Here is a 27352-nt window from a genome sequence, read left to right as displayed (position 1 = left end):
ATTTTTAATGTAGGCTAAGAAATGAGTTTCGCCTGTTTAGATTGATGTGATGGAAATATAAATCCATTAGGAAGAATTGCATCTTAGAGCATAAAGAGAAAACCATCTGCTTGTGTTCTGTATTAATGTAATGATTATTAGACTATTCTTATCACTGTTCGACAATTTGCATAATGTGCAATAACACTATTGTGCTATGGCCGAAGTACTTTCAAACTTTGTCTTAACACATGACATAATACATGACAAAGAAGCCCTTGGAGCCACTCCATGCTGGTCTTATAGAATTCCGGTGAAGTAAAAGGTCAGCTGGGGTCACTAGGCTATAGTGAACTGGATTAAATTGGCTTTGTCAGATTGAAAACAACAGAACTGCTCAGATGGAATGAATAGGTTCCATTACTTCTTGATTCTCCCATTTTTTTTTTCTTAAGATGATGGGTTAAATTAATCGGCATTACAGAGATGCCTCTTCTGTGTACTATAGTGATGCTGTGAGGTATTAGAGAAAAGTCCCGTGTCATCGCGAAACACTGTTTCTCTAACAATACTGAGGTCAGCAGTTTAGCATTCTGCCTCCCTCACAGCAGCAGAGAGGAGCTGCATCACCAGTCCCATCAAAAGAAAACAATGGAGAAAATTAAACTTGCTTAACCAGATGTATTCTGTACTAAAAAATGATGTTGACAGTAATTCATCTTAATTGTCTCGTCATAAAGTATACTAGCATCTGCCTAAAAAATACTAAACCCCTCCCTCCCTCACCCGCACGGGAAAATACGACTCCTACTATGAGGAAGGTTTATGAATATTAATTAGGCAATCCTGTCGACGCTTCCAGCCAATTCGCTTAATTAATATTCATGAGCCAACGTTTGCCTTTCAGCGAATCATTTCGCCCTACTGGGAGAGCGTCTCGTTACGTCATTAATATTTATGTTCCAAGCCTTTACCGTAGTACGTTCTAAAACTGTCAGATACTGACCGGGTGGAGAATGCAGTGGAGAAGTGCGCCGGTTCTACCGCCGTTTCTTTTCTATAATATCGCTCCAAAAGAGGAATTTTTGAAACGTCCAGTAGCACCTTGATTTGTTTGATGATTGAAATGAAAAGGAAACTCTGAAACAAGTTTAATCTCACCATTACACGGAGAGGAGAGAGAGTTTCTTCCGGACTATTTCGGTTATCAGCGCGGGATTTTGTTGTGGATACCCAGCCCGGTTCAACCTTGTGCCGCCAATGACAAGTTCAGCATCGCTCAACATCCATCTCACTTTTACACGACCACCATGGTGCTTCGGGAATCAGTGAAGTGGACGAATATCTCGTGTCCTTTTAGCATCCGAGTCCTTCAGCATCGGAGTCTGTTGAAGCCGGTTTAACCTGTTCACGTGTCAGGTGTAACGAATTAAAATTGTTTAAAACACCTTTGCTGAAATATTCTTCCTGGACTAAGAAACCACATTTAAAGCCTGGTAAATCCTGATATTTTATAACTATGAACAATTCATTTAATTTGAATGAAATCCTATATTTGCATAGGCTAGTCTTTTCCCTGGTAAATAAACTTACGTGAATTTCCATGCTGGTCCAAGCTGGTGTAGTGTTGGTCTGGATGATGGACCAGCGTAGCCATATTGTTGACTTGCAACATGGTCTTTTAATGAAGCTACTTGGCCTTATTTAGATGCTGGTGTTTAGATTCTTTCTGTTTATTATGTTTATTAAAAAGACATACATATGCATTTGCCTTCCTTTTACATTTTGACAGAAGTCCAAGATGACATCGGAGGTCAGCCAAGTGTCATTGAGTGAGCTTCCCATGGAAAACTGGATGGCCCATCTTCCCAGTGCACTGTGGGATACACCTCTCTGTTACATGGCCATTCCAGGTATTTAACCTCACATTTGTATTTATCCATTCAATTATACAAACCGTGGCACTATAGGACTATGGCTTTTTTCTGTGTTTTCAGTGAGTACCCACAGTTCCAGTCTTTATATGATTTAAATTTAATATTAATCACATTTATGTACAGAAAGTGTGGATATTGTTATATTAGGAGGGTGTCTTTATTTCTACATTCTGCTTATTTGTGACCCGGAACCACAAAACCAGTCATAAGGGTGAGTTTTATACATCCATTGATGTATGGCTTGTTAGGATAGGACGATATTTGGCCGAGAATGTTTGTGGTATAACGCCTTAAACAAACTTTTACAGGAACCTCAATTTTTTTCATATCAACTTCAAATTTGGAACATAACTTATTTAGACATAAGGCTTCAATTTGATATCAAATTTAGGGTAAAACCTGTTATGTAAAATATGTATTTTATATAAAATTACATAAAAATGGTACAGTGCATTTTCTTTTTAGTAAATTTAAACTACTATAACTTATTAATAATTTATTTTTTTGAAAAAAATTGAAAATCTGTAATCTGAGGGTGCAAAAAAATTTAAATATTGAGAAAATCACCTTAAAATTGTTCAAATGAAGTTCTTAGCAATGCATATTACTAATCAAAAATTAACCCTTTAACTGTCACCGTCCCACCTGTGGGACGCTTGGCGCTCTTTTTTCGTTGTCCTTTTTCTCGATCAAATGTTTTAGTAATCATCATAAATTATATATCATTTGAAAGCTTAGAAGCCCAAGAATCATCCTATGATTCCATTTTGAACATTGTGTTACTATGGAAATGGTACTGTAAAATCTTTTGGCGGTCTCCTCCCCCTTAGCAGCGATATCAAGTGTCATATTACAAAATGCATTACGGTCTTTTAGAATCCAAACTTTTTAAAATCTTGGATTGGAAAGGTCTGAGTCTCAGGATTTCATATTTGGTGGTTATTTTGTGATAAATGTAAAATTGACAGAGACTTTTGTGACAGAAAAATGCATTTTAAAAAATTCTATAGAGTTTGTATGGCACCCGGTGGCTGTTTGTGGTATAACGCCCTAAACAAACTTTCACAGGAACCTCAATTTTTTTCATATCAACTTCAAATTTGGAACATAACTTATTTAGACATAAGGCTTCAATTTGATATCAAATTTAGGGTAAACCTGTTATGTAAAATATGTATTTTATATAAAATTACATAAAAATGGTACAGTGCATTTTCTTTTTAGTAAATTTAAACTACTATAACTTATTAATAATTTTTTTTTTTTAAATTTCACTTCTGCCACAATCTGCTGACTGTCTTCTTTAAAAAGAGACCAACCTTAGTTCTGTATTCCAAAGTGTTCATGAATTACAAAAATTTAAGTTTGGATAGTGCACTTTCATGCCTATTTTAAAAAAATGGGGGGTGACAGTTAAATGGTTAAGTTTTGTGATATATTTACAGTAGGAAATTTACAAAATATATTAATGGAACATGATTTTTACTTAATATCCTTATTATTTTTGGCACAAAAGAAAAATCAATAGTTTTGACCTATACAACATTTTTGGCTATTGTTACCCATATAACCGTGCTACTTAAGACTGGTTTTGTGGTCCATGGTCACATATTTCTTTAGTTTAGCTAAGTGCTTATGGTCATTGTGTCATTGTCCTAATGGGTTTGTAGGAAGCCATAATGCCATAACCTACTGTCTGGATAAGAATGACCGCTCTCCAGTGGACCTCACTCAACCGGACATGTTGCAAAAGCTGGACAAGTACATGAAGCCCATCATAAGGCCATTTGTATACAAGTGGGCAATAGCACAGGTATGTATTTGTCATCAAGCACAATTCACATTTCCAATTACATGAACAAATAGTAAACCATTTGAGTTCTTTGAAAGCCTTGTTGTCTTTCATATATTGAAATGCAAATTACTAATACTATATCAGAAAAGGCATGATCAAATTCTTTATATAAAAAAGTGTTGACTTCACATTTGAAAAAGCTCAATAATAGCTTAGGGACAAAAACTTCCCAATATAAACATATACGTAAAAGCTAAAAGAAATCCCGTTATGCTGGTTATGGTATCAAACCCCTCATGAGGTTATAGACCAATTTATGTCAGCATGCATCAGCAGATTCCTGTAGAGCATGAGTCTCTGAAATCTATCAGCGTGAGGGGGAATAAATTGCCGTCTGGTGTCCTGAGGAAATCAATCAAACACTCAGTGGCTTTGCTAGAGTGAAAGCTCTGAAAGCACAATTAGATGGGATAGTTATGACAAAAGTAACACTGATGGATGAACACGTTGTTCCAAAGTCTGTAGGTGAGATAGAGCGTAACGTTTTTACAGAAATTGTTACTTTACTTTCAGTGGTTTTACTGGCACTGTTTGTCTCCAGCTAGCCGTTCAGCACTATCTTTACTGCACCTGCATTGTTAATGATTGTGCTTTACATTATTTACCATAGGAGTCTAGCATTAGAGAGCAGTTGGATTCTGGAGTGCGATACTGTGACCTGAGGATAGCACATCGGCCTAATGACAGATCGAATGATCTCTACTTCTACCATGGTGTTTATACCACTATAACTGTGGAGGTAAGACTATGCAAAACTATGAAAACAATTGATTAAACATTTAAAAGTATTGTAGCACAGCGTTTCCCAGCTTGCCTGTTTGTTGTGTAATTTGATATGTCCAGTAATTCTATTCTGTTGAGTTTGATGTTGGAAGAGTATAAATGAATGCTTTATATTTGAGTCTAACCAATTTCTTGTGTTATTTCAGATGATATTAAAAGAGATCAGAGAGTGGTTGGATGTTCATCCCAAGGAAGTAGTCATCCTCTCATTTAGCCACTTTCTGGGTCTCAATCAAGAGCTTCACACACTGCTTGTCTCAACTATAAAGAGTGTTTTTGATTCCAAACTGTGTCCCAAAATGGTACGCATCCGTTTTTGTTGTTTAATTTTAGAAATCGATGATGGGAAGTGGCATTGGTAACAATATGTTTCCAATATATTACTTTGTTGATTCAAATTAATTATGAAAATAAACTTCTGATTTTTCTGTCAGGAGTGTGTGACGCTACGGAAATTATGGAGCCAGGGCCATCAAGTTATCGTTTCATACGAGCACCATATTGCCAACTGCCACAGGGAATTGTGGTTCCATATACCTTATTGGTGGGCAAACAAATGCAAGGCTGAAGCGCTGATCGAGGAATTTGAACGTAGGAAACAAAATGGCAGACCAGGTAATCCTTAATGATATGCCTTAATTTTCGGAATAAAATGCTATTTTTTTTTTAAATTTAATTTGATTAATATGCTCTTGATAAAACTGTCATCCTCGGGAAAGTTAAACTGTTTTACGTAACAGTAACTCATAAGCTATTTTTTTAAATTAATTATTCTCTTAATATAACTATAATCTTTGAAAAACTGAAAATGTTTCCTGTAACAGTAACTATTAAGCTTTTATTTCATTCTCTTGATAAAACTGTTATCAGAAGTGAAAATGTTGCCTGTAACAATAACTCAAGCTATTAATTTAACTTTTTAGATTTATTGAATTTTATTATTTTGATAGAACTACCATCCTTGGAAAAGTGAAACAGTTTTATGTAACAGTAACTCATACAATATTATTATTATTATTTAATTATTTTCTTTATAAAACTATAATCTTTGAAAAAGTGAAAATGTTTCCTGTAACAGTAACTCTTAAGCTTTTATTTTATTCTTTTGATGAAACTGTCATCCTTAGAAAAGTAAAAATGTTTCCTGTAGCAATAACTCAAGCTATTATTTTATTTTATTATTTTCTTGATAAAACTATCATCTTTGGAAAATGTTCTTGTAACAGTAACTCACAAGCTTTTAATTTTTTTTATTTATTTAATTTAATTTTCTTGATAAAACTGTCATCTTTGGAAAATGTTTCTGTAATAGTAACTCAGAATTTCATTTAAATTCTTTATATTTAATTTTATTCTCTTGAAAAAAAACCTCATCCTTACAAAAGTGAAAATGTTTCCTGTGGCAGTAACTCATAAGCTATTATTTTATTTTTAGGGGTTCAAGCGCGTAGCGCTGAAACCCTATTGTAATTGTTGGAATGGTCACGGATCGGCGATCTCCATGTAAAACTGATCGTGCAGACCAAACCATAAGTTGTAGAGACTTGAAACTTGGAGGGATGGTAGTGCTCACACTGCCTACAATATGACCATGGCTCGCCCCAATCGGCCTGACGGGCGCTAAGTGATCGAAAGTATGAAATCACTAAACCGTCTCCTAAACCATCAGCCGCAGACTCATGTGTCTTATGTCGTTGGGATCCTTGGCTCATGCCGAAAATGTCTTTGTGAGCCTGGCGAAATTTTCGGGTATTTCACCTATATTCACTTAAAAACCTATTTTTGCTAACTAGTCCTAGGTTTTTTGCCCGATCAGAACCAAACTAGTGTAGAAAGATTCTCACCGGTGGCAGGGCCACTTTTAGTAAAATGCCTATAACTCCTGAACAAAATGAGATATCTCTGCCAAACCTGGAACATTTATGTAAGAGCTCAATCTGAGATCACAGGGAAAAGAATCACAGAGCGGGCCACTTGGTGGCGCTATAAGAGGGAAAAAAACACACATTTTGTACTATCAACATTAAAATAATCAGTGTGCATGGTCTTGGTCCGAAGTGCCAATAGTGTCTACAAGGACATTTGCGCATCTCAGAAAACATGGCCGCCATTGGCAGACAAATTTGGGAAACTGTTTAACGGAGGCTGATCGGAAATGAGACTTGGTGGGCCTGTTTGACTCATAGCCCCAAAGGTCTGAGAGAAATTTGAAAGAAATTGGCCACTGGGGAGCGATATCACATTTTTCAAGGGCGTAAACCAGGGGTGCTCAACCCTGGTCCTGGAAATCGACTTTCCTGCAGGGTTCAGCTCCAACCCTGACCAAACACACCTGAACCAGCTAATTAGGATCTCAAGGAGCACTTGATAATTATAGACAGGTGTGTTTGATTAGGGTTGGCACTAAACCCTGCGGGAAAGTCGATGTCAAGGAACAGGGTTGGGCACCCCTGGCGTAAACAATTGTATATTGCATGGTTTTTCACAAATACTCACGGTTTTTGTATCATACGATAGAACTCCTCATTTCGGACAACTTTGCCTCTGGAACCACTGCTGTCAATCAAATCGTTTGTTAAATGATTAAGATGTGATTAATGATTAACCTAGTCCTAGGTTTTTCGCTAGCTTTTCACTTATCTGGAGAAAAACACAGCAGTACAATTCTCTAGACTTTTTGTAGGCCAATAATTATCCAAAAATGTTGAAATCTACCCTTTGGAAAGCTATAACAGGGGGCGTTTAGAAAATGGGCCTGTCCAAATTTACCCGAAATTCTATAAAGCCTAAAGGAAAACTCAAAACTTCACAAAACCTGCTGAGTGCATGCGACAGGTGATTCTACACAAGCATGCAAAGTTTTAAGGCGATTGGACCACAGCTGGCGCTAAAAAAAACATCAAATATTCTATGGCAAATTACCTGTATTTGCTATTTTTTTTAATCATTGATTTAGGTAGTTACAGCCTTGGTAGACAAGTCTTTTTCCATATTTGCTTAAATGCCTTAAAGTGCTTAACACAGGTAATCACTGCTTGCAGCTATGTTATTAATTATTTTCGTGATACAACAATCATCATTTTTGGAAAATATTCCTATAATATTAACCCTTCTTTTTTATGTTTATTTTACTTGGAAAACTGAAATTAAACATGAGTTCTCATGTGTTTCATTTTCCACAGGCGGATTCTTTGTGACTGGCATCAATCTTACAGAAGATCTGAAGTACATATGCTCCCATCCCACAGAATCACTCAAGGATATGGTGATGTCTACATATCCCACGTTACTTAGCTGGGTCAAGCAACAAAAGCCTGGCTCTAATGCCGGCTCCCTCAACATCATAGCTGGGGACTTTGTGACAGAGAGCCGTTTCATACCAACCGTCATTGCACTGAATGAAAATCTGCTCAACAGGACCATAATACCAGAACCCTGAGCCTCTTTTAGTCTGCACAATGTATTTAACATTTGACGAAAGAAGCGTTTCTTGTTCTTCTGATGGTTTTTTTATACTAGTCAACTTTGCACTTTTTTATGAGGGTGCTTACACACTAGAGTTTATGCTGCGTCAGCTCCATTCATTTCTGTAGGGATGGTGCATTGCAAGGACGTAGACAAAAAACAAAAAAAGGGTTTTTGTGAAACCGATGCACCACCATGCAACCAAAAGCACTTTCTATACCCTTAAAACAGATCCTACACATTCCTGTTCACCAAACGCTTCCAACAGAGAGCGGTTTCTAGTGTGCAAGCATCCTGATGATGATAGATCATTTTGATTTATGGGTAGAATATTGTAATGCACTGACTTTTATGACTTGAACTTACTGTCTTAAGCTTATTTATCCAGACTTCAATATATACCTCTGATTTTGCAAAAATGTTGATCATTTTTAAGGACTTGGTTCCAAATGGATGTCAACTTTATGTACAGTACAACTCCAAACACAAGCACATTACAGGACACAATACGTTCCCCTGTGAGTTTGCATGAGAATTGCTGAAGTCTACTCAATGCAAGCCTGCACAAATATATATGATTACCAAACACTCAGGATTGTTCTTTCTCTATGATATACTCCTTTCAAGTTTCTACTGCGTGGAATGGCAATGGGAATATGATTCTAATAAGTACATGTTTGCATGGTGCACAATCAAAAGCATGAAAAGACACTGGAGTATTTCTGTGGTTGCACATGTTCTCTGCCATAGTTGCATGCAATTTAATCAAGATTATCAGTTTGCATTACTAACAAATATGCTTATGCTAACACAAATAACAGCTGAATGGCATATCAAATATTCACATTTAATATCTGCAGATTTCCAATAAACAAAACTGCTAACAATCTTAATTCAATTGTGTTTTGAGTTATTAAAAATGTCTTTGGCACACAAACAAAAGCAAGGAGCGAGAATTAGCTGACATGGAAAGCAACATGCTTGTTCATTGATTATGGAGTGTGCTGAACGCCTGTAGTCAAAGCTAAACTTTGATAATAGAGTTTTGTGTGTCTTTCTACCTCAAAAGATGATAAAATGATGAAAGGTCACCAGATTACTAAACCATGGCAAGCAAATAACATGTATAACACGACTATTGTGTTGCCATATATTTCTAAAGGGAATATCATGTATGGTAAAATAAATAACAGTATGGAAAATGTAACAGTGTGGAGTGTCTACTTGATATATTTAGATTGTTTTTAACATACACTACCAGTCAAAGGTTTTTGGTTTTTAATGTTTTTTTTTTTTTTAAATAAGTCTCTTTTGCTCACCAAGCCTGCATTTATTTGATCCAAAGTACAGCAAAAACAGTACAATTTTGAAACATTTTTACTATTTAAAATAAGTTTTTTATGTGAATGTTTTTAAAGAAGAGACTTCTTTAAAAAACATTAAAAATCTTACTGTTCAAAAACTTTTGACCGGTAGTGTAATTTTATCAATAGCTGTCATTTTGATTAGAGAAATGAAAAAAAATTAGAAACACATCATTTGAATTCAGCATTTTATCCAAAATATGACGGGGATAAAATCAATGTTTTTGGGGCGGTAACTTGAATGAACAGGCTGTTCTGCAGTCAGTAAAGCGTGACAAACTGAGGCAGCATGAAACACGGAAATACCGAGGTAACACGTCATGAGAGTTTAATGAGTAAGAATGACACGTAACACTTCTAAAACCCTATTAATTTCGTGAAACATGGAGTTGACTAAACGCTGAGGTTGTGGGTTTACCTTTACAAAGAGTTGGGCTTTGAGCCTTGTAATCGATGATGTGTTATCTGTTTCGTTCAAACGCGGACTGTTTCAGCAGATCAACTCATTTCAGCTATTTACATTCATCTGTAAAGAGCTACTGCTTTTATATGATCCAGTGAACTGATGGAATACATTATAAAGGATGACATTAATCACGAAGACTGGATGTCTTGTTTGCCAGAGAAACTGTGGGATGTTCCTTTGACTCATCTCTCAATACCAGGTGAGCACCTTTAGAAGCATTTCCGCCACGGAATATAAATCTAAAAAAAGTAATTGCTACTTTCTTTTAATTTAGAGTTTAGAGTATTTAGAGAATCTATAGTTATAAATTCGCCGTTCTGACTTTTGTTCACAAAATTCTAAATTTACACTACCAGTCAAAAGTTTTTGAACAGTAATGTTTTTAAAGAAGTCTCTTCTGCTCATCCAAGACTGCCTTTATTTGATCCAAAATACAGCAGTAATACTGCGAAATATTTTTATTATTTAAAACAACAGTTTTCTATTTTAATATATTTTAAGATGTATTTTATTTATGTAATTAAAGCTGAATTTATGCTCCAGTCTTCAGTGTCACATGATCCGTTTTTCAGGATTCTTTTATGAATAGAAATATCCAAAGATCAGCATTTATCTTAAATAAAAAGCTTTTGTAACATCATATACTAATATATATATATATTTTTTTTGGACAGATTTCTATTTCAGATAAAAGCTGTTCTTCTGAACTTTCTATTCATCAAAGAAACCTGAAAAAATTCTATCATGTGACTGGAGTAATGATGCTAAAAATTCAGCTTTGAAATCACAGGAATAAATTACATTTTGAAATATATTCAAATAGAAAGCTGTTATTTTAAATTGTAAAAATATTTCCAAATTGTATTGTTTTTGCTGTACGTTAGATCAAATAAATGCAGGCTTGCTGAGCAGAAAAAAAATTGTACTGTTCAAAAACTTTTTAGTAGTGGAAATGAGCCTCGATAGCCCCTGTGGAACACAGGGAATGTTACAGTTACATGTTTTGTTTTGTTTTTTAATGAAAACTAATAAATGTATTCAGTAAATGTTATGTAATTTTATAATATTATTTTACTATTTATTTAAGATATTATTGCACAGAATGTGCTAAGATCCTTATCAGTGCAGACAATTAATAAACCCTCATTTGTTTTCAGGTAGCCATGATGCAATGAGTTACTGTCTGGATATCACTTCTCCACTGCTCCGATCTGAGTCAGACACATTCAGGTTATTGGATGGAGTTTTCTGCTGTTTCACCCGGCCAGCTATTTACAGATGGGCTACTACTCAGGCAGGCATATACTTAATGCTTATTTTGACTACTTGCAATGCTTAATATTTTATAGCAGAGATAGAACAAACCGTCTCTCTCCTATAACTCTCATAGAGTCAGTTTATGTCTTGTGAGAAATGTATTTGTACCATTCAACTACCAGTCAAAGCCCTTTATTGTGTAATAACCAGGTCCAAAACATTGTGGAGCAACTCACAGCAGGCATTCGATACTTTGATCTTCGAATTGCCCACAAACAGTACGATCCTTCCAACGAGCTTTACTTCACTCATGTCATTTACACACATGCGACGGTCGTTGTAAGTACAGTGTCGAGATGGATTAGATATTTAAGTTTGACATTCTTAATTTTGTGCATTTTATGATTTCTAAACATTTTGTTTTGTAGGAAACCCTACAGACAGTTGCTTCATGGCTTGAATCTCATCCCAAAGAAATCATCATTCTGGCTTGTAGTCACTTCGAAGGAATGGATTTTAAACGGCATGAGGAATTCATCTATTCTCTAAAGAAAATCCTTGGCTCTAAGCTGTGCCCTCACAACGTAAGAAACCATTTGGAATTTTTAAACATCCTAAAATTTTTCCTTAATATCATTAATACACCACCAGTCAAAAGTTTGGGATAATTTTTGGTTATTTTACATATATACTCCATACTCCAAGACTGGAGTAATGGCTGCTAAAAATTCAGCTTTACCGTCACAGGAATAAATGACATTTTAACATATATTACAGATATTTTAAATTGTAATTATTTTTCACAATGTTAGTTTTTACAGTGTTTGTGTTTAACTAAATGCAGCTTTGGTGAGCATAAGAAATATATCTAATAAGGGGTTCAAGCACCTACAATGTGACCAAGGCTGACCCCAATCTACCTGACGGGGGCGCTAGAGCAAACAAAAGTACAAAATCGCTCATAACTCCTAAACTGTCAGTTGCAGGCTCAAGTGTCTTATGTGGTTGATATCCTTGGCTCATGCCGGACAAAAAGCATGCATCAGAATTTTTGGGTATTTAGCATTTTTTTGAAATGCATACTTTTTCGAACTAGTCCTAGATTTTTCGCCCAATCAGAACCAAACCAGTGCAGAAAGAATCTCTGGAGAGTGAATATCAATAATTATCAAAAAAAAAGTTGAACTTTTGACTCACCGTTGCAAATAGCCGCCAAAACATTTGAAAGGGGCAGGGCCACTTTTAGTAAAATGCCTGTAACTCCGGAACGGAATGAGATATCTCCGCCAAAAACAGAACACTTATGGAGGAGCTCAATCTGAATCGTGGCGCTTGGCCAACTGGTGGTACTATAAGAGGGCAAAAACATAAAAATGGCTATAACTGTGCTACCATTTGTCCTCTCAACATGAAAATTGGTGTGCACGGTCTTGGTCTAATGTGCCACAAGTGTCTACAAGGACAAACTAATTCTCTAGACTCTCTAGGCCAAGAATTACCACAAAAATGTTGAAATTTACCCTTTGGAAAGCTATAACGTAGTTGTTTAGAAAAGGGGCCTGTCCAAATTTACCCAAAATCCTATAAAGCCTAAAGAAAAACTCAAAACTTCACAAAACCTGCTGAGCATGTGATTCTAAACAAGCATGCAAAGTTTTAAGGGGATCGGACCACAGCTGATGCTGTAACAGTCATAAACGTCCTGTATTTGCCAAAAATGCTTTTTGTCAATCATTTATTTAGGTGGTTACAGACTTGCTAAACACTTTGACTTTTTCCATATTTGCTTAAATGCCTTAAAGCACCCCGGTAATCGCTGCTTGCAGCTATATTTATTCCAATCTTTTGACCAGCAGTGTATATGAGAACATTATGAGGTTTGCACTCATTTGAACTTACATTTACAATAGGCTTGAAATATGTTTCTGGTTTGTTTTGTGTCATACATATTCTTAAAGGAGGCCATATTGACCTTACGGAGCCTGTGGACATCAGGCTATCAAGTGGTGCTGTCATATGAAGACCAGTCAGCATCACGCCATAAGGAATTGTGGCCTCCTATCCCATATCTTTGGGCCAATAAGCCTAGTGCAGAAGAGCTGATCCACTATCTCGAATGCCAGAAACGGCTTGGTCGACCTGGTGAGAAAAGCATTTCTTTGGTTATAATTGGGAAAAATACCTCAGGTCTTAAATATCTGGTGTCTGATCAGCATATTTCTGTTGCACAGATGGGTTTTTTGTAGCAGGCCTGAATTTAACGACAGATCGATGCTTCATCACCTCGCACCCTCGGGTATCTCTCCGAACTCTGACCATGGAGAACTGGAACCGAGTGAAGGAATGGCTAGAAGATCAGAAACCAGGAGCTGAATCCACATGTCTAAACATAATAGCAGGGGATTTCATTGGTCCTGTACCATTTTGTTCACTTGTTATTGCTCTCAACAAAAAACTGCTTTAATTAAGGAGTTGTTGAAGCACAATCACATGTGAAGCCATTGTTACATGTGAAGGCGTTGTTTAGGGAATCATCTGAGTCACAATCCCAAGATTTACAAACTTAAAACATTTTCTAGGGCTCTAAAGTGTATTCAGACTAAATGAGACTGTGCAATATTTAATCCTCAGTATGTTTACATGTGCCTTTTACTGTGTTATTCTGCTTGATGAACTCAGCAGGCTTTTAAAAATCTGAATCAAGCTTTGAGAGTTAAAATTTGTATTTTCTACCCATACTGTTTATATATTAACACTAATCGACTTGGTTTCTTAATGCCTGGTTTTATTGTATTAAAATATAGATTTTGAGATATTTGAAATGCACTGTTTATTAAGCAAATAAATATTTAAACAACATTATTGCACTGAGTGTGTGAATTATTTTGGACAATGTCGCCCTGGCTTTGAAACAGGAGCCGTTTGTTACTAGGTGACCTGAAACAGCTTCCTGTAGCGGCCATATGCAGCTTGGCTAATGATGACCTTGACGTTGGCAGTGCAGTCATCTCCCACATCATCTACCGCCTGAACCGTCGCCTCCTTATACAGCCAACTGTAATGGGAAATGGGCACCATATTAAAAAAATTCTGTGGATAAAATAATATAATCCTTTATTTTTACATAAGTCTTACGCTAATTGAGAGCTGTTGAGCTGCACTTTGAGGGTCATTGTTTGTTTGCCGGTATACTTCACAACAGCTTCTTCAATCTTTTCTTTTAATACTTCCAGGCCATGCTGTTTCAGAGCGGATATGGGAATAACCTCAGCATCACCGACCTCATATCTATGAAGCGTATATAAAACATATTTATTTTTCTAAAAAAAAAAAAAATTGGTGCTTGAGTTATGTTTTATGATTTACTCACCCTCAAGCCATCCTAGGTGTTTATGACTTTCATCTTTCAGACGAATACAATCTGAGTTATATTAAAAAATATCCTGGCTCTTACAAGCTTAATAATGGCAGTGAATGGCTGTTGAAATTCAATAGTTCAATAGAAGTCCAATAAAGTGCATTCATCCATCATAAGAAGTGCTCCACACGGCTCTGGGTTTTAATAAAGGCCTTCTGAAGTAAATCAAAGCGTTTGTGTAAGAAAAATATCCATATTTAAAACTTTATAAACCTTAATCTCTAGTTTCCAGTAACTGTTGTACGTGCGTTCACGAGAGAGTGGCATTCCAGCGGATGACGGAGGACGTAGAACGTGGAGCCACATGGAGCACTTTTATCATGGATGGATGCACTTTATTGGACTTCAAAATCTCAACACCCATTCACTGCCATTATAAAGCTTGGAAGAGACAGGACATTTTTTGATGTAACTCCGATTGTGTTTGTCTGAAAGAAGAAAGTCATATACACCTAGGATGGCTTGAGGGTGAATAAATCATGAGGTAATTTTCATTTTTGAGTGAACTGTCCTTTTAATAAATTAAATTAATACACAAATCAGGAAAAAGATGCCTCACCCTTCAATGAGGTCAATCTTATTGTGCACCTCTATTATAGAGTTCAACAGTCTTTCTGGAATCTGTAGATTCTTTAGTACATTCAGTACGTTGACCTTTTGATTCACAGTTTCTGGATGACTGATGTCTCTCACATGAATTATGAGGTCCTGCAAAAGAAGAGGGTGTTAAAACTTTCTATAACGCTGCTAAAAATAAAAAGCTTTTTAATGTTGTGACTTGGGTACATACAGAATGTGTTACATCCTCCAGTGTGGCAGAGAAAGAGTCAATAAGCTGATGAGGGAGTTGGGACAAGAAGCCAATGGTGTCTACATACAATACAGTCATATGACTTGGCAGCTGTCCTGCATGTACTGTAACATCCAGGGTGGCAAAGAGCTGGTCTTTTGGCTGGAGACCAGCATCTCCAGTCAGCGCTTTAATCAGAGTTGTTTTACCTTTAGAAACAAAGACTGTTAATGTGTTTCTTACGATCTTACATAACAGATTAACAGGTTAATATTTATCCAAATCTCACCACAGTTAGTGTAGCCCATGACAGAGACGATGGGAAAGTCTCTGTGTTTGCGCTGGGAGCGCAGAAGGTGCCTCTTCCTCCTAAGTCGCTCCAGGGCCGATCGGATCTTTAGCTCTCGCTCCTTCAACAATCTCTGCTGTACTTCATACAGGGTTTCGCCTGTAAAGATATTTTAGCTTTAGTTAAACACATTAACAATGGGGTTAAAAATGACTGTGGATTAAAAGTGCCAAGTGCAATAAGACAATTTTAGTCATTACCTGAGCCCATAATGTACCTTGAGCCGCCACCTTGCTGGTCTAGCTTAGCAGCTTCATTTCTCAGACGTGATCTTACGTGTTAAAAGAGTAAAAATATGTTGGTAAGTCTGTTTTTACACTAATTAGTGTTTACTTAATAGTAAAATGTAAAAGCAATTATACCACACTAATAAGAGTCAAATTAAAATTTTTTTTTAAAAAAAAAGTCAAATTAAAAAAAATTGAATAAAAAAAAAAAAGGTAACTGCGACTTTATAATCTCACAATTCTGACTTTTTCCTCACAATTGCAAGTTTACATCTAGCAATTCTGACTTTTTTCTCAGAACTGTGTGATACAAACTTACAATTCTGACTTTTTTCTCAGAATTATGAGATATAAACTCGCAATTGTGAATTATAAGTTATAATTGTAATATATAAACTTGCAATTCTGAAAAATAAAGTAAATTCTATAAACACAATTGTGACTTTTTTTTTTAATCAGAATTGTGACTTTATATCTGATTCTGACATGCAATTGCAAGTTATTAAGTCATTATTAACTGAGTTATTAATTGTGACATAAGCTCACAATTCTGAGAACATATCAGTCTTTTGCCCCCTCAAAACTGGACTTCATAAGATAGATAAAAAGTTGCAATTACCTTTTTTATTTTCAGAACTTTTAATTGCGAGAGAAAAGTTAGAATTGCAAGATACAAACTTGCAACTGGGAGAAAAAAGTCAGAATTACAAGTTTTTATCACGCAGTTCTGACTTTATAACTTGCAACTGCACATTTACAATTTTTTATTTTTTTTTTATTCAGTGGCAGAAATGGGCTTCCATTTTTTTCGTTGTGCTGCAAGTACACCATTGTTCAAAAGTTTCGGGAAGTATCATTTTTCCAGAAGTAATTAATACTTTTATTCGGTAAGGGTGCATTATATTGATAAAAAAGACTGTAAAGACACATATAATGTTACAAAAGATTTCTAGTTCAAATAATGCTGTTCTTCTGAACTTTAATACATACTGTATACATACATATAAATGAGAAAGGAGTACCAAATCATCATATTAGAATGATTTCTGATGGAAAGATTTTTAAAAATCAAGACCAAATTTCGAAAGGAAGTGATTGCTAGAAAAGGATTGCTGAGTTCATCAGAAAACAGCATAGATTATAAAGATAGTGTATAACTTACATAATTTACCTGAGCAAGGGAATCTCTGCCAAGGAGATCTGCAGTTTGGCCTCTTTTGTTCTAGCGTTACAGCGGAAAATGTGCAGAACAAGCGAGTATCTATCAAGTACCTTTACTCCCCAGGCTTCCTGCAATTCTTTCTGAAACACAGGTATAAAACATTGCATGTTTCTTAGAACAAATTACTAACACTCCAGATACAACAGTTCTTAAAGTAGAACTTCTTGAATCTAAAGTATACATATTCCTCATGCGTCATAATTAGCAAAATAGATTTTCGTAGTCTTTTGTGCACAAGATTTAGAAGCCCTTGATGTGAATTTATGCAGTCACCATATCATGCTTTGTATACTCACTTCCGAGGAGGGTGAAAGACGTTCCACATTCACAAAAACAGCTGTCACCCCAGGTGTAGCTCTGACCTTTTCTTAGAAATGCATCAGAAGAGAGAAAAGATGTCAATTTGTGTTTAAAATATCTTATTTACTCAAAACCAGTAAGCTATATACCTGTAAGAGCCTGAAAGTTTCCCTTGCCGAAAATTCTTTTCTTCTCTGGTGTCTTGGTGGAGAGGATGATCTTATCAACAACACTCCAGTTGTACAAAGTGTTCACCAGACCCACAGCTTCTTCCATCTGAAGTGCCGCTGTTAAAGAAAACAACTCTGTATTATGCAATATGTCACATTTATCCACTGATAAATCAGTGTATATGTTAATCAGTGTATATGTGTACCTGTGGTCAGAAATTGCTTTCTGCTGCCCCATTTCACATCGGGATGAACGATGAAGACCTTGTGTTCTTCTTCACCAATACTTGTGGGGATCTGCTGCTGGAACAGCTCCTCTATTTCTGCCTCATCAAGTTCATCTTCTTCATCCTCTAGGCGGTTGTTATCTGTGTTTTGACTTTTACTCTTAAACATGGAAGCTGTCAAAGACAAGGTCCTTGCTGGCAGGACTGGAACTGCAACCCCAGTCCTTAAGCTTTGTCTTGGTAACATGGTAACAACTAATTCTGAGCTACATTGAGAAAATCTAACTGGTTTACATTTAGCAAAAGTCAAGTACCTCCTACCAAGGACATGTTCTTTGCATAATTCTCTCCATCTGCACAGAAACACATGGTTTGCCAAGACACTGATCTTGTTGAGATTCATTTGCTCAGGTTTAGATCACAATACTATAATTAACGTCCAAATCAAGCAACATTGAACGGTTTCATCAAAAGAAACGCTAAGAACATCTAGAACGAAATTTGCAAGAAATACATTTATTTTACTGTACAGCTAACTCTGCATTTCAGTTTAAACATGCATGTTTTGGTACGACTTCCTCTTTTGTGTTTAAGAGCGACGATTGTTCAACTGCGCCACCGGTAGGATAGATGCAGTATTACATAAAGGTACATAAACTCCATGTATTTTTTTTTTTATATAATATTACAAGAAAAATGAGAAGAATTGTAGCTATGTATGCTTTGTAGAATGGTTAAACATAATCCACTCCACAAAGAAAAAATATATATATATATAAACGACCGAGGACTTTTATTTTGAATGTATTTTAGTGGGCGGAGATTGTCCCACATTATTATTAATGTTACTGTACTGTTTCTGTGTTTTCTGAGCAGTGTTATCAATGTCTGGTATCCTTAAAGCAATGTCGAGTGAGTATATATGTTGTTTTATATTCAGAGTAGTACAATGTTTGGATTGTGCTATTTGATATATTTTATTTAGTGATTATCTAAACGTAGCATGTCGGTTTCACTTTGCACTGATGTTATGGATGAATTAAATATGGAAATGTATGAACCTAAAAACATATATAATTTTGTTAATGTTTTGACTGCAGATGTGGTTCATATAGATCATGTTTTGACTGTGCGTTTAACTTCAATCACCCAAAACTACGATAGAACTAAAACATGTTTTTTGTTTTGACTGCATCTCCTTTGACAAAAGTACAGAGTCCCAAAACAAAATCCAGTAAAGATTTTGTTTTGTTTTCTGGTTGAATGTTAAAAGATTTGTGAATCATTGATCCTGCAGGGGCTAATAAACAAACAATTGATCTTCTGACCCCTAGAGTTTCGTTTGGCTTTAGTGCAGTTACATGTGTCAAAGATCAAAGCAGACAACTTGGGAAGAGCACAAAAACTTGTGAAGGAGGCTGCAGAACAAGGTGCAAAAGTTGTAGTGCTGCCTGTGAGTATTACATTCTCTACTTTAGGTTATAAGTCTTATGTTGCACGGGCATATTTATAGCAATAGCCAAAAATACATCAGATGGGTCAAATTTATTGATTTTTCTTTTATGCCAAAAATCATTAGGATATTAAGTAAAAATCATGTTCCGTAAATATATCAAAACTTCATTTTTGATTAGTAATATGCATTGCTATGAACTTCATTTGGACAACTTTAAAGGTGATTTTCTCAATATTTATATTTTTGTATTTCGGCCAAATATTGTCCTTTCCTAACAAACCATACATCAATGGAAAGCTCAATGAAATGTACACTTATGACTGGCTTTGTGGTCCAGGGTCACGTATGTGTTTGGCTACTGTTTTAAGATGTTATTTAAAAAATATGGCATTTAATGATCTATTAAATCCTTGTTTTTTTGCAGGAGTGCTTCAACTCCCCTTATGGAACCGGGTTCTTTGCTGAGTATGCTGAGAAGATCCCAGGAGAGTCTACACAGGTGTTGTCAGAGGCAGCCAAGCAGTGTGGGATTTATTTAGTGGGCGGTGAGACTCTTAAGACATAAACCAGCATGTTGGTTTGGTTGATGCCTTTCATTTCTATGTGCCTTAAATGACTGTCTTCATTGTAGGTTCCATTCCTGAGGAGGATGAAGGAAAGTTCTATAACACCTGCTCAGTTTTTGGACCTGATGGAAAGCTGCTTGTCAAACACAGGAAAGTGAGTGACAGTAAAGAAATTTTTTGTTACACAGATTTCAACTTTCAATTCATCAAAGATTTTTGAAAAATGTATCACTGTTTCAACAAAAGTATTAATAAGCAAAACTGTTTTTAATATTGAAATGTGTCTCTTGAGCTCCACATATTATAATGATTTCTAAGTATCATGTGTCACTGAAGACTAGAGTAGTGGGTGCTGAAAACAGTTGTAGTAACTTTAATAATATTAGGGTTTTTTACTGTATTTTTGATCAAATAAATACAGCCTTGGTGGACTTATGAGACTTTTTAAACATTTAAACAGTAGAATAAATGACTCAAACATTTCTGCATTTATACCCTTTTATCTTCATTTCCCTTCAGATTCATCTCTTTGATATTGATGTACCGGGGGAAAATACGGTTTCAGGAGTCTGAAACACTAAGTCCGGGAAACAGTTTATCTGTGTTTAAAACCCGTGAGTGTGTATTATAGAAATCTTGTTCATGTATTCAAGGAATACACAGTATATTAGTATTATATTACTTATTGGACAATATTAGAGTTTCTTTTTTTTTTTTTTTTTTTTTTTATCAGAATCAATGTTGGGTATATATTAGCCAATTTTTCTCTGCATGCACGTTTCGCTTTATTTTTACATTTGGTACTCTAGTAAAAAAAAAAAGTAATAGATTTAAAATGCATTTATTTTATATTAAGTATAGTTCAAGTCTATTAACATAGTTATTGACGTATTTGCTCGAGACTTACTGATATAAGAATTGTAATTAAACTTTATTTGGGAGTACTACTTGTGCACAATGCACATTTCTTAATATTAAGCCTAAATTATGTTTTAATGTCACTATTGATGAGGATTGAATGATCTTTACATAATATAGGTCTTTAATACAATAGTTCCACTTTACCACAATCAAATATACTTAAGTATATCTTTAGTTGGTCTTAAGCACTACTTCCGCAGAATTAAAATGCATTAAGTACAAAATTAGCTGTTCCAATTTAGCAGACTTTCAATATACCAGTTTAGTATACTAAAAGTACAATTGTAGGGTATTTTATTAAGTACATAATATATAAATGCTTAGCATGAAATAAATGTATTTTAAAAAACATTTTAGTGTATTTATTTTTCACTGGGGTAACGATCTGTAAAAACACTAATGATATAATATCTGTTAAAATCTTTAGCAAACTGAAACTGAATATCAATTCTCCATACATTGCACATTGTAATGTTGTGATGCCTAAATTCACTTGTAGCTTTTAAAACAATTTATTTAAATTTTTAACGTTGTATTTTTAATTGATCTAGATATGATTATCAACCATAACATGAACATAACTATTGCCTAATCAGAATTGACCAGAATATAAATATTGGTGCATCCCCAATGTTACCTTTATATTTTTGCTGTTCCTTTATGTGAAATCATACAGTTTATGTCTTTCTTTGCAGCATTTTGTAAAGTAGGTGTGGGAATATGTTATGACATCAGGTTTGCGGAGCTTGCACAGATCTACGCTAAGAAAGGTAAGAATTATGATGCAGATTTTTGTTAAAATGTAATGATGTAGGTATACTCAAAATGATTTCCTCATATATCTATGTAGGTTGCCAGCTTTTGGTATATCCTGGTGCCTTCAATATGACCACAGGTCCAGCTCACTGGGAGCTGCTGCAGAGGGGGAGGTCAGTATCCTACACCACTTAAAATCACTGAACTATTCAGTTCCCCATGACAGTTTGTGTCCTTTTCACAGGGCAGTAGATAATCAGGTTTATGTGGCCACTGCTTCACCAGCAAGAGATGAGAGCGCCAGCTATGTGGCCTGGGGTCACAGTTCGGTGGTTAACCCTTGGTCAGTGCTTTCTGTCTCATTAATGACAGGTTATGCATACGTTTGCGTGGATTACTATAATAACTGTGACCTCTTTTCCATACAGGGGGGAGGTAATTGGCAAAGCTGGGTCAGAAGAATCAGTTGTATATGCTGACATAGGTATATTTCATTGTTTTACATTTGTTTAAAATGTGAGCTATAGAGGCAGTTGGGCATAATGCAAACATCCTCTACCTCTTCTCCTTGTAGACCTGCAGTACTTGGCTGATGTGCGCCAGCAGATCCCGATCACCACACAGCGACGGAATGATCTGTATAGTGTTAACAGTGTTCAGGAGAGCTAAACAGTGGACATTAAGTCTCGATTTAAAACAGACTAAGTCAGCACTTTGTGTTAGACACAAGTCTTCATCAGTGTAATGTGGGGTATCGCACAACAAAGATGGCTTAATTATTATGAACAAGTGCCTCACAATTTGCATTTTTTTGATTATTCTCTTACAATGGAAATTATATATTGGAATAGGTAAAAGAAGTGGTGAGAACAATGGACAGTTATGCCTGGGCAGGTAAAGTGCTGCATCAGAGTGAGAAAAATATTAAGCATGATATTAAGATGTTGATAATAAGTGGTTTCTAAATCAGAATAATTTTATTCTCATTGTCATTGTATTAAATAAAAAAGAGATTAAAAAATTATCTGGAAAATGTTTACTTCATATAAAGTAGCTCTTGTTTTTTCTGCTGATTAGGGTGTGCAATGTTTCGCCTACGATAATATTGTAATTGTTTAAACAATATGCGATTTGACATTATCGACTATATCACAAAAACTAAACAAAAACCCAGAGAATGCACGCATACACCGCATATTTAGAATTCATGCTTACACTTTGTGATTAATTCTATTAAAACACATTTAGAATTGCCTCTAAATTAATGACTTTCATATTTACTTTTATATTTATCATCTGATATAGTTAATATCACACAAAGAGTAGTTTCTTTTTCTCCAAATATCAGTACGGTTGCAAATGTGATATTGATTTTCTAAAGCAGTCCAATAAACAATAAGTTAAAATATATTGACTTTTTAGACACAAGTTCCTGTTTTTGCTCTATAGAGGGTTAGTGCCTATGGAACTGTTTGGTAAGTTACCCGGATGCACGGCCATATTGGCCATACTCGATTGTAAACCACAGCACTGATTGCATGGTTGATGTACTACTGAATACACTGTTCTGTAAATTTTTTGCTGTCTAAACCACGGGAAAAAATGTTTGGAAACTGTTAAATCATATAGAGAAGGACACAGTAAGCAGGAAAGGGCGAAATATTTTGACAAACTAAAGTCAACAGATGGTACACATATTACAAGCAGTGTTAATTAACATTTTAGCCTAATATTTCACCTACCTAACCGGTAATTATAAGAACAAACACAAATGTTGTCAAGATTCTTGCCCTGGAAATCCTAGTTCAGTTTGGCCAACCACAAACGCCTTTTGTTCCTCAGACAGTGTGCTCTCACCTTGATTTTTTTTATAACTTTTGGCTGTCTATAGTACTCAAAATGTTTTTTCCGGCTCTGCCGATTAGTGCAGCCCAAAACATGATAATAATTGACCGTTTTCAGCAGCAATCAGTAAAATTTTCAAATTCGGTTCGGTTCAGTGGCATCAATTTCGTTAAGTGCCGCCAATATGGCCGACTGATGACGCGAGGTCAAAACACTCTACTTCGTCAATAGTTTAAAGCAAAGCCACAAGTGAATCATTCAGCCATTTGAACGAATCGGTTGAATGACTCAGTAGGTGCGTTTCCATTACAGATTTGCGCGGAAGTTTGGCGATATTATATAAATGTCGATAAAAAAATATTGCGAAATGACAACGTTTCCATTAACCGATGTTATGCGACTAAAACTTAATTTGTTCCTCTCGCTATAAGTCATGGCAACGGATTTTGGTGGGACTGGGACATATTTTGGCTTTATTTAATCGAAAGAGGTGTATGCCTGTATCTTTACACAAGCAGCACGGAGAGCTGCGTCAGAAACGTGTGCGACGCTGCTGGTATAAACAAGCTCCGTTGACCTTGTCGGAGCCCTTACGCCCCTTATACTTGAGAGCGGCTACGTATGAAGTGCTTCTTTGAGTTTATTGTACATTGAAGAATGATCATATGACTTTTTACATATGTCATGTGACCTGTAAATGCGGAAAAAGCTGTTTCCATTAGCGATATATGGGAGTTTTTGCGAAATTGACGCGTTTCCATTAGGCGTATTTTCAATTCGCAATTTCAATTTGCGCAATTTGAAGGGTTGGGTAATGGAAACGCGCCTAATGACTCACTCATGCAGTAATTTGCCGCCACCTACTGGTAATTTTAGGTTTATATTTTCAGTATGTATTTCCCCCCCTTTCCCCAAAACATTTCAAATATCACTAATGAATAAAACAGCACAATAACTTGTTGAGCAAAATATCATCTAATTATCGTTATCGACAAAATTCCAGATGCCCTTACTTGTATGTTATACACAAAATGTTATATAAGACATTTCCCAGCAGAAAACAATTCCAGAATACCAGTGCTTAACTTATTTTAATAAGTATGAACTATTAGGAATAATTAGGAAGTAATGTGGGTTACCACAGAGCAAAGACATTTTAATTACTGACAAGAACAAGTGCTTCTATACAATTGTATGTACAATACAGTTGAATTCTGCCCCCCCTTAGGTCTTTTATTTACAATGACTTTGATACAATAGTGAAACTATTACTCAGCTTTTAAAACGCAAGTATGTTTATATAAGAAGATGTGGTGTTAAAAATTGTCTTTCTGCCACATTCAGCACCGCTGAATGTATTTTAATTTAAACGTAGTCTCCACAGCACCCCTAAACAGATAATAGAGAGAATGGCTTGACGGTGTAATAATATATGACTAATACAGCATTTGTGCTCCAGGCTGTCTAACTACTTCAGGTTAAACAGGTAGAGTTATGAAAGTTGTTTTTAGCTCTTTCCCAACAACAGCTTGTTGTGAATATTGTCATTTTCTAAACATGTAGATGTTTCATCCAAACCTAATTTAAAATGGCACAGCAAGAGTATGTCTATATACTTAATAAGAAAGAGTGCTTAAGTTGTTTATCTCTGTATTTTTAATACATGGATACATTCATATTCTTTCTGCTTTATTCTATTGTACTCAGTTGCAGGTCTTTGTTAGCTGATTGTATGGAAAAAGGAGGATATTCAAAGAAAGAAAGGCATAAAGCAATGCACTTGAATAAAGTTTGCATCATCTCAAGCTGATTCATCCTCTGAAATGAAACTGTGAATCACTTCACAGTTAATAACCATTATGTAAGTTAGTTGTATCAACCCAGAATTCCTTTCCAAACCACGTTACACATCACTCTCAGGAAGGGAAGCCAATTTCTCCCAATCGAACACGATCATATCAGTGTCCTCGCTACATGCTTCATCTGCAACACAAAGGAATGATTGTCATATAATAAATTCACACAGTTAGATCATTAAATAAAAAGGACTTCAGTACCTCCACATCTGTGTTGCTTTCTTTTTTGTTCTTTTATGTCCCATTTCTTCTGGTAACGCAGAGATGTAGCCACCAGAAAGAAAACAATCACACACAGAACAGCGCTGAAGACCCATATGTACTCTGACAGACGTCTCTCTGATGTACTTGACAAAACAACAACTGCCACATGCAAAAAAAATACATAGTATTCATATTTTTAATCATTGTGTGGATGTGTTTGCTGTACATTTTTAGCTTAATAAGTTTTGACTACCGTATTCATCATGTTACAGGACATCTACTTGTTTTACATTTTATCTGATGTATGCAAAAATAAAACCCACCAATGTTACTGCAACTGACAAGATACTCACACTCCGTTGCTGTTAAAGTTTCGTTCAACAGGTTGTTTTCTATGACACAGGATATGGCGGTGTCTGCTGATATGTTGATAGATAGGACACTTGTGATGTTGAACAGTTCAGACTGAGGTAGAGTATTGATATATGTTGTGACTGATGTTTCTAGAGCATGTTGTGTGTGGTTCACAAGCCAGTAAACGGAAGGAGCAGGAAATCCTCCTTGAGAGTTGCAAAACAATCTGGTTTCTTCACCATCCACTCCATTCTCTCTAAATAAAGTAGGGGGACTGAAATGACCTGCATGTAAAAAAATGAATGCTTGAAACCAAAATAAGCACCAGAATACTGCGCTAGTCTGGATGCATTAAATGTTGTATCCTTACCTGCTATGTTGAGGCAGACAGTGCAAACCAGAGAGCTTCTATTTTGACCATGAAGCTTAACATGAAAACTGTAATTGTGTGCATCTGATAAATGCACATCATGTAACTCCAGTGAGAAATCTCCAGTGTTTGGGGCTAAAGTTGACACAGCAGTCCGGATACTGTGGGACACATTTTGCATCTCCACTTGTCCCATCATCCAGTCTGCAGTGTGGATTATTTCCATTCCTCTTCTCCACTCAGATGAGATTTGGAGGGAGGTCACATTTTTCAGTCCATTATAAACACAAGGAAGGATGGCAGGCTCCCCAATCACTCCTACTATGCATTCATCAGCTAGATGGTAAGAGATCAAAAGGAATTCTTGAATCTAAAGTATAGCCTACAGTGTACACAACATAACTAATGTTTCAAGCTAGAATAAGGAGAGTCAATTGAGCTGAAACTAATTCAAACACACCCACAGGACTTACCTTGTACTGAGAAAACACTTGTGACGATAAGCAACAAAACACCAAACCAAGTCTCTGTCATTGCTTGAAAAGATATTCATGTTATTTGTCTACATAAAACAAACAAACAAATATAAAATATAAATATAAAATAAAAACCAAATCGCGTCAGTTCATTATCTTTAGATCGTTTTATTTTGGGTTGTGCCCAAAACCAAAATGACCTGTCAAATTGCCTGCATGCAAAGACCTGTCTAGTTACCTTCGACTATAGCGTGAGTATAGTCAAATGAATTTAACTTCCTGGTGATTTTAGGAAATGCACTTGCCAAGAATAGAATAGAATAGAATAGAAAAAATAATAAAACAAAATGAAAAATAAAATAAAAAAAATAAAATAAATAAAAAAAAAATAAAGAAAAATAAAACAAAATTAAATTAAATAATAAAAATAAAATCATTTTCACATTATCTTGCATGGTTTTATTGTTTAATTTTCAATTAAACACTGTCAGAACAAATCTGACAACTTGTTAAATCTCCTCAAAAGTCACCAAAGGCTCATGTGCCACATAGATCATATACTCATTTTTTATATATGATGAAAAAAATGATTGTAATGTAGGTTCATAAAATAAAATAAAAATAAAATAAAATAAAATAAAATAAAATAAATGAATGAATAAAATAACAAAAAAAAATAAAATACAAAAATTATAATAAAATAAAAAATACAATGAATGAATAAAAAAAAAAAAAATAC

The 27352-nt window shown here is 35.4% G+C and overlaps 5 protein-coding genes across 5 annotated transcripts; 3 read left to right on the top strand and 2 right to left on the bottom strand.

Moving 5' to 3' along the window:
* Positions 1–982: 982 nt before the first annotated feature.
* On the top strand, positions 983–9189 carry plcxd1 (phosphatidylinositol-specific phospholipase C, X domain containing 1). Its single transcript, XM_051111675.1, has 7 exons — positions 983–1475; positions 1772–1892; positions 3587–3729; positions 4382–4510; positions 4701–4856; positions 4989–5169; positions 7737–9189. Exons 2-7 carry the CDS (start codon positions 1781–1783, stop codon positions 7991–7993), a joined length of 978 nt encoding a protein of 325 aa, XP_050967632.1. The 5' UTR covers positions 983–1475; positions 1772–1780; the 3' UTR covers positions 7994–9189.
* A 458-nt stretch (positions 9190–9647) lies between these two features.
* On the top strand, positions 9648–13583 carry si:dkey-66a8.7 (PI-PLC X domain-containing protein 1). Its single transcript, XM_051113273.1, has 6 exons — positions 9648–10048; positions 11007–11143; positions 11317–11445; positions 11535–11690; positions 13065–13248; positions 13338–13583. The coding sequence occupies exons 1-6, from the start codon at positions 9949–9951 to the stop codon at positions 13568–13570; spliced, it is 939 nt and encodes a 312-aa protein (XP_050969230.1). The 5' UTR covers positions 9648–9948; the 3' UTR covers positions 13571–13583.
* A 336-nt stretch (positions 13584–13919) lies between these two features.
* Positions 13920–18397, bottom strand: gtpbp6 (GTP binding protein 6 (putative)). Its single transcript, XM_051113272.1, has 10 exons — positions 17789–18397; positions 17562–17699; positions 17409–17479; positions 17062–17192; positions 15864–15934; positions 15604–15762; positions 15315–15523; positions 15084–15232; positions 14242–14394; positions 13920–14161 (listed from the first exon to the last, which is right to left on the bottom strand). The coding sequence occupies exons 1-10, from the start codon at positions 18210–18212 to the stop codon at positions 14035–14037; spliced, it is 1632 nt and encodes a 543-aa protein (XP_050969229.1). The 5' UTR covers positions 18213–18397; the 3' UTR covers positions 13920–14034.
* Positions 18398–18624: 227 nt separating this feature from the next.
* nit2 (nitrilase family, member 2) lies at positions 18625–22534 on the top strand. Its single transcript, XM_051111578.1, is given in 11 exon segments — positions 18625–18721; positions 19144–19262; positions 19690–19810; positions 19897–19985; positions 20351–20377; positions 20379–20445; positions 21448–21522; positions 21603–21681; positions 21753–21851; positions 21937–21992; positions 22083–22534. Coding segments are annotated over 11 exon segments (855 nt in total). The 5' UTR covers positions 18625–18693; the 3' UTR covers positions 22178–22534.
* Positions 22535–24410: 1876 nt separating this feature from the next.
* On the bottom strand, positions 24411–26704 carry LOC127167037 (ICOS ligand). Its single transcript, XM_051112843.1, has 5 exons — positions 26611–26704; positions 26138–26473; positions 25767–26051; positions 25411–25572; positions 24411–25336 (listed from the first exon to the last, which is right to left on the bottom strand). Exons 1-5 carry the CDS (start codon positions 26669–26671, stop codon positions 25257–25259), a joined length of 924 nt encoding a protein of 307 aa, XP_050968800.1. The 5' UTR covers positions 26672–26704; the 3' UTR covers positions 24411–25256.
* Positions 26705–27352: the final 648 nt, after the last annotated feature.

The sequence above is a fragment of the Labeo rohita genome, chromosome 6, assembly GCF_022985175.1.
Source record: "Labeo rohita strain BAU-BD-2019 chromosome 6, IGBB_LRoh.1.0, whole genome shotgun sequence".
NCBI lineage: Eukaryota > Metazoa > Chordata > Actinopteri > Cypriniformes > Cyprinidae > Labeo > Labeo rohita.
The sequence above is the reverse complement of the archived record's forward strand: the minus strand, read 5'-3'. Positions and strand labels throughout refer to the sequence as shown.

Bases quoted from the DNA above. Each gene is read 5' to 3' on its own strand.
- plcxd1 (XM_051111675.1), top strand. From the start codon at position 1,781: ATGACATCGGAGGTCAGCCAAGTGTCATTGAGTGAGCTTCCCATGGAA. The intron at 3,730-4,381 runs GTATGTATTTGT...TATTTACCATAG, and splicing joins ACAAGTGGGCAATAGCACAG to GAGTCTAGCATTAGAGAGCA. The intron at 4,511-4,700 runs GTAAGACTATGC...GTGTTATTTCAG, and splicing joins ATACCACTATAACTGTGGAG to ATGATATTAAAAGAGATCAG.
- si:dkey-66a8.7 (XM_051113273.1), top strand. From the start codon at position 9,949: ATGGAATACATTATAAAGGATGACATTAATCACGAAGACTGGATGTCT. The intron at 11,144-11,316 runs GCAGGCATATAC...TGTAATAACCAG, and splicing joins ACAGATGGGCTACTACTCAG to GTCCAAAACATTGTGGAGCA. The intron at 13,249-13,337 runs GTGAGAAAAGCA...TCTGTTGCACAG, and splicing joins GAAACGGCTTGGTCGACCTG to ATGGGTTTTTTGTAGCAGGC.
- gtpbp6 (XM_051113272.1), bottom strand. From the start codon at position 18,212: ATGAATCTCAACAAGATCAGTGTCTTGGCAAACCATGTGTTTCTGTGC. The intron at 15,763-15,863 runs GTAATGACTAAA...ATATCTTTACAG, and splicing joins AAGGTACATTATGGGCTCAG to GCGAAACCCTGTATGAAGTA. The intron at 14,395-15,083 runs GTGAGGCATCTT...TACGCTTCATAG, and splicing joins AAGATTGACCTCATTGAAGG to ATATGAGGTCGGTGATGCTG.
- LOC127167037 (XM_051112843.1), bottom strand. From the start codon at position 26,671: ATGACAGAGACTTGGTTTGGTGTTTTGTTGCTTATCGTCACAAGTGTT. The intron at 26,474-26,610 runs GTAAGTCCTGTG...CTTACCATCTAG, and splicing joins AAGTGTTTTCTCAGTACAAG to CTGATGAATGCATAGTAGGA. The intron at 25,337-25,410 runs GTACTGAAGTCC...TTTGTGTTGCAG, and splicing joins AAAGCAACACAGATGTGGAG to ATGAAGCATGTAGCGAGGAC.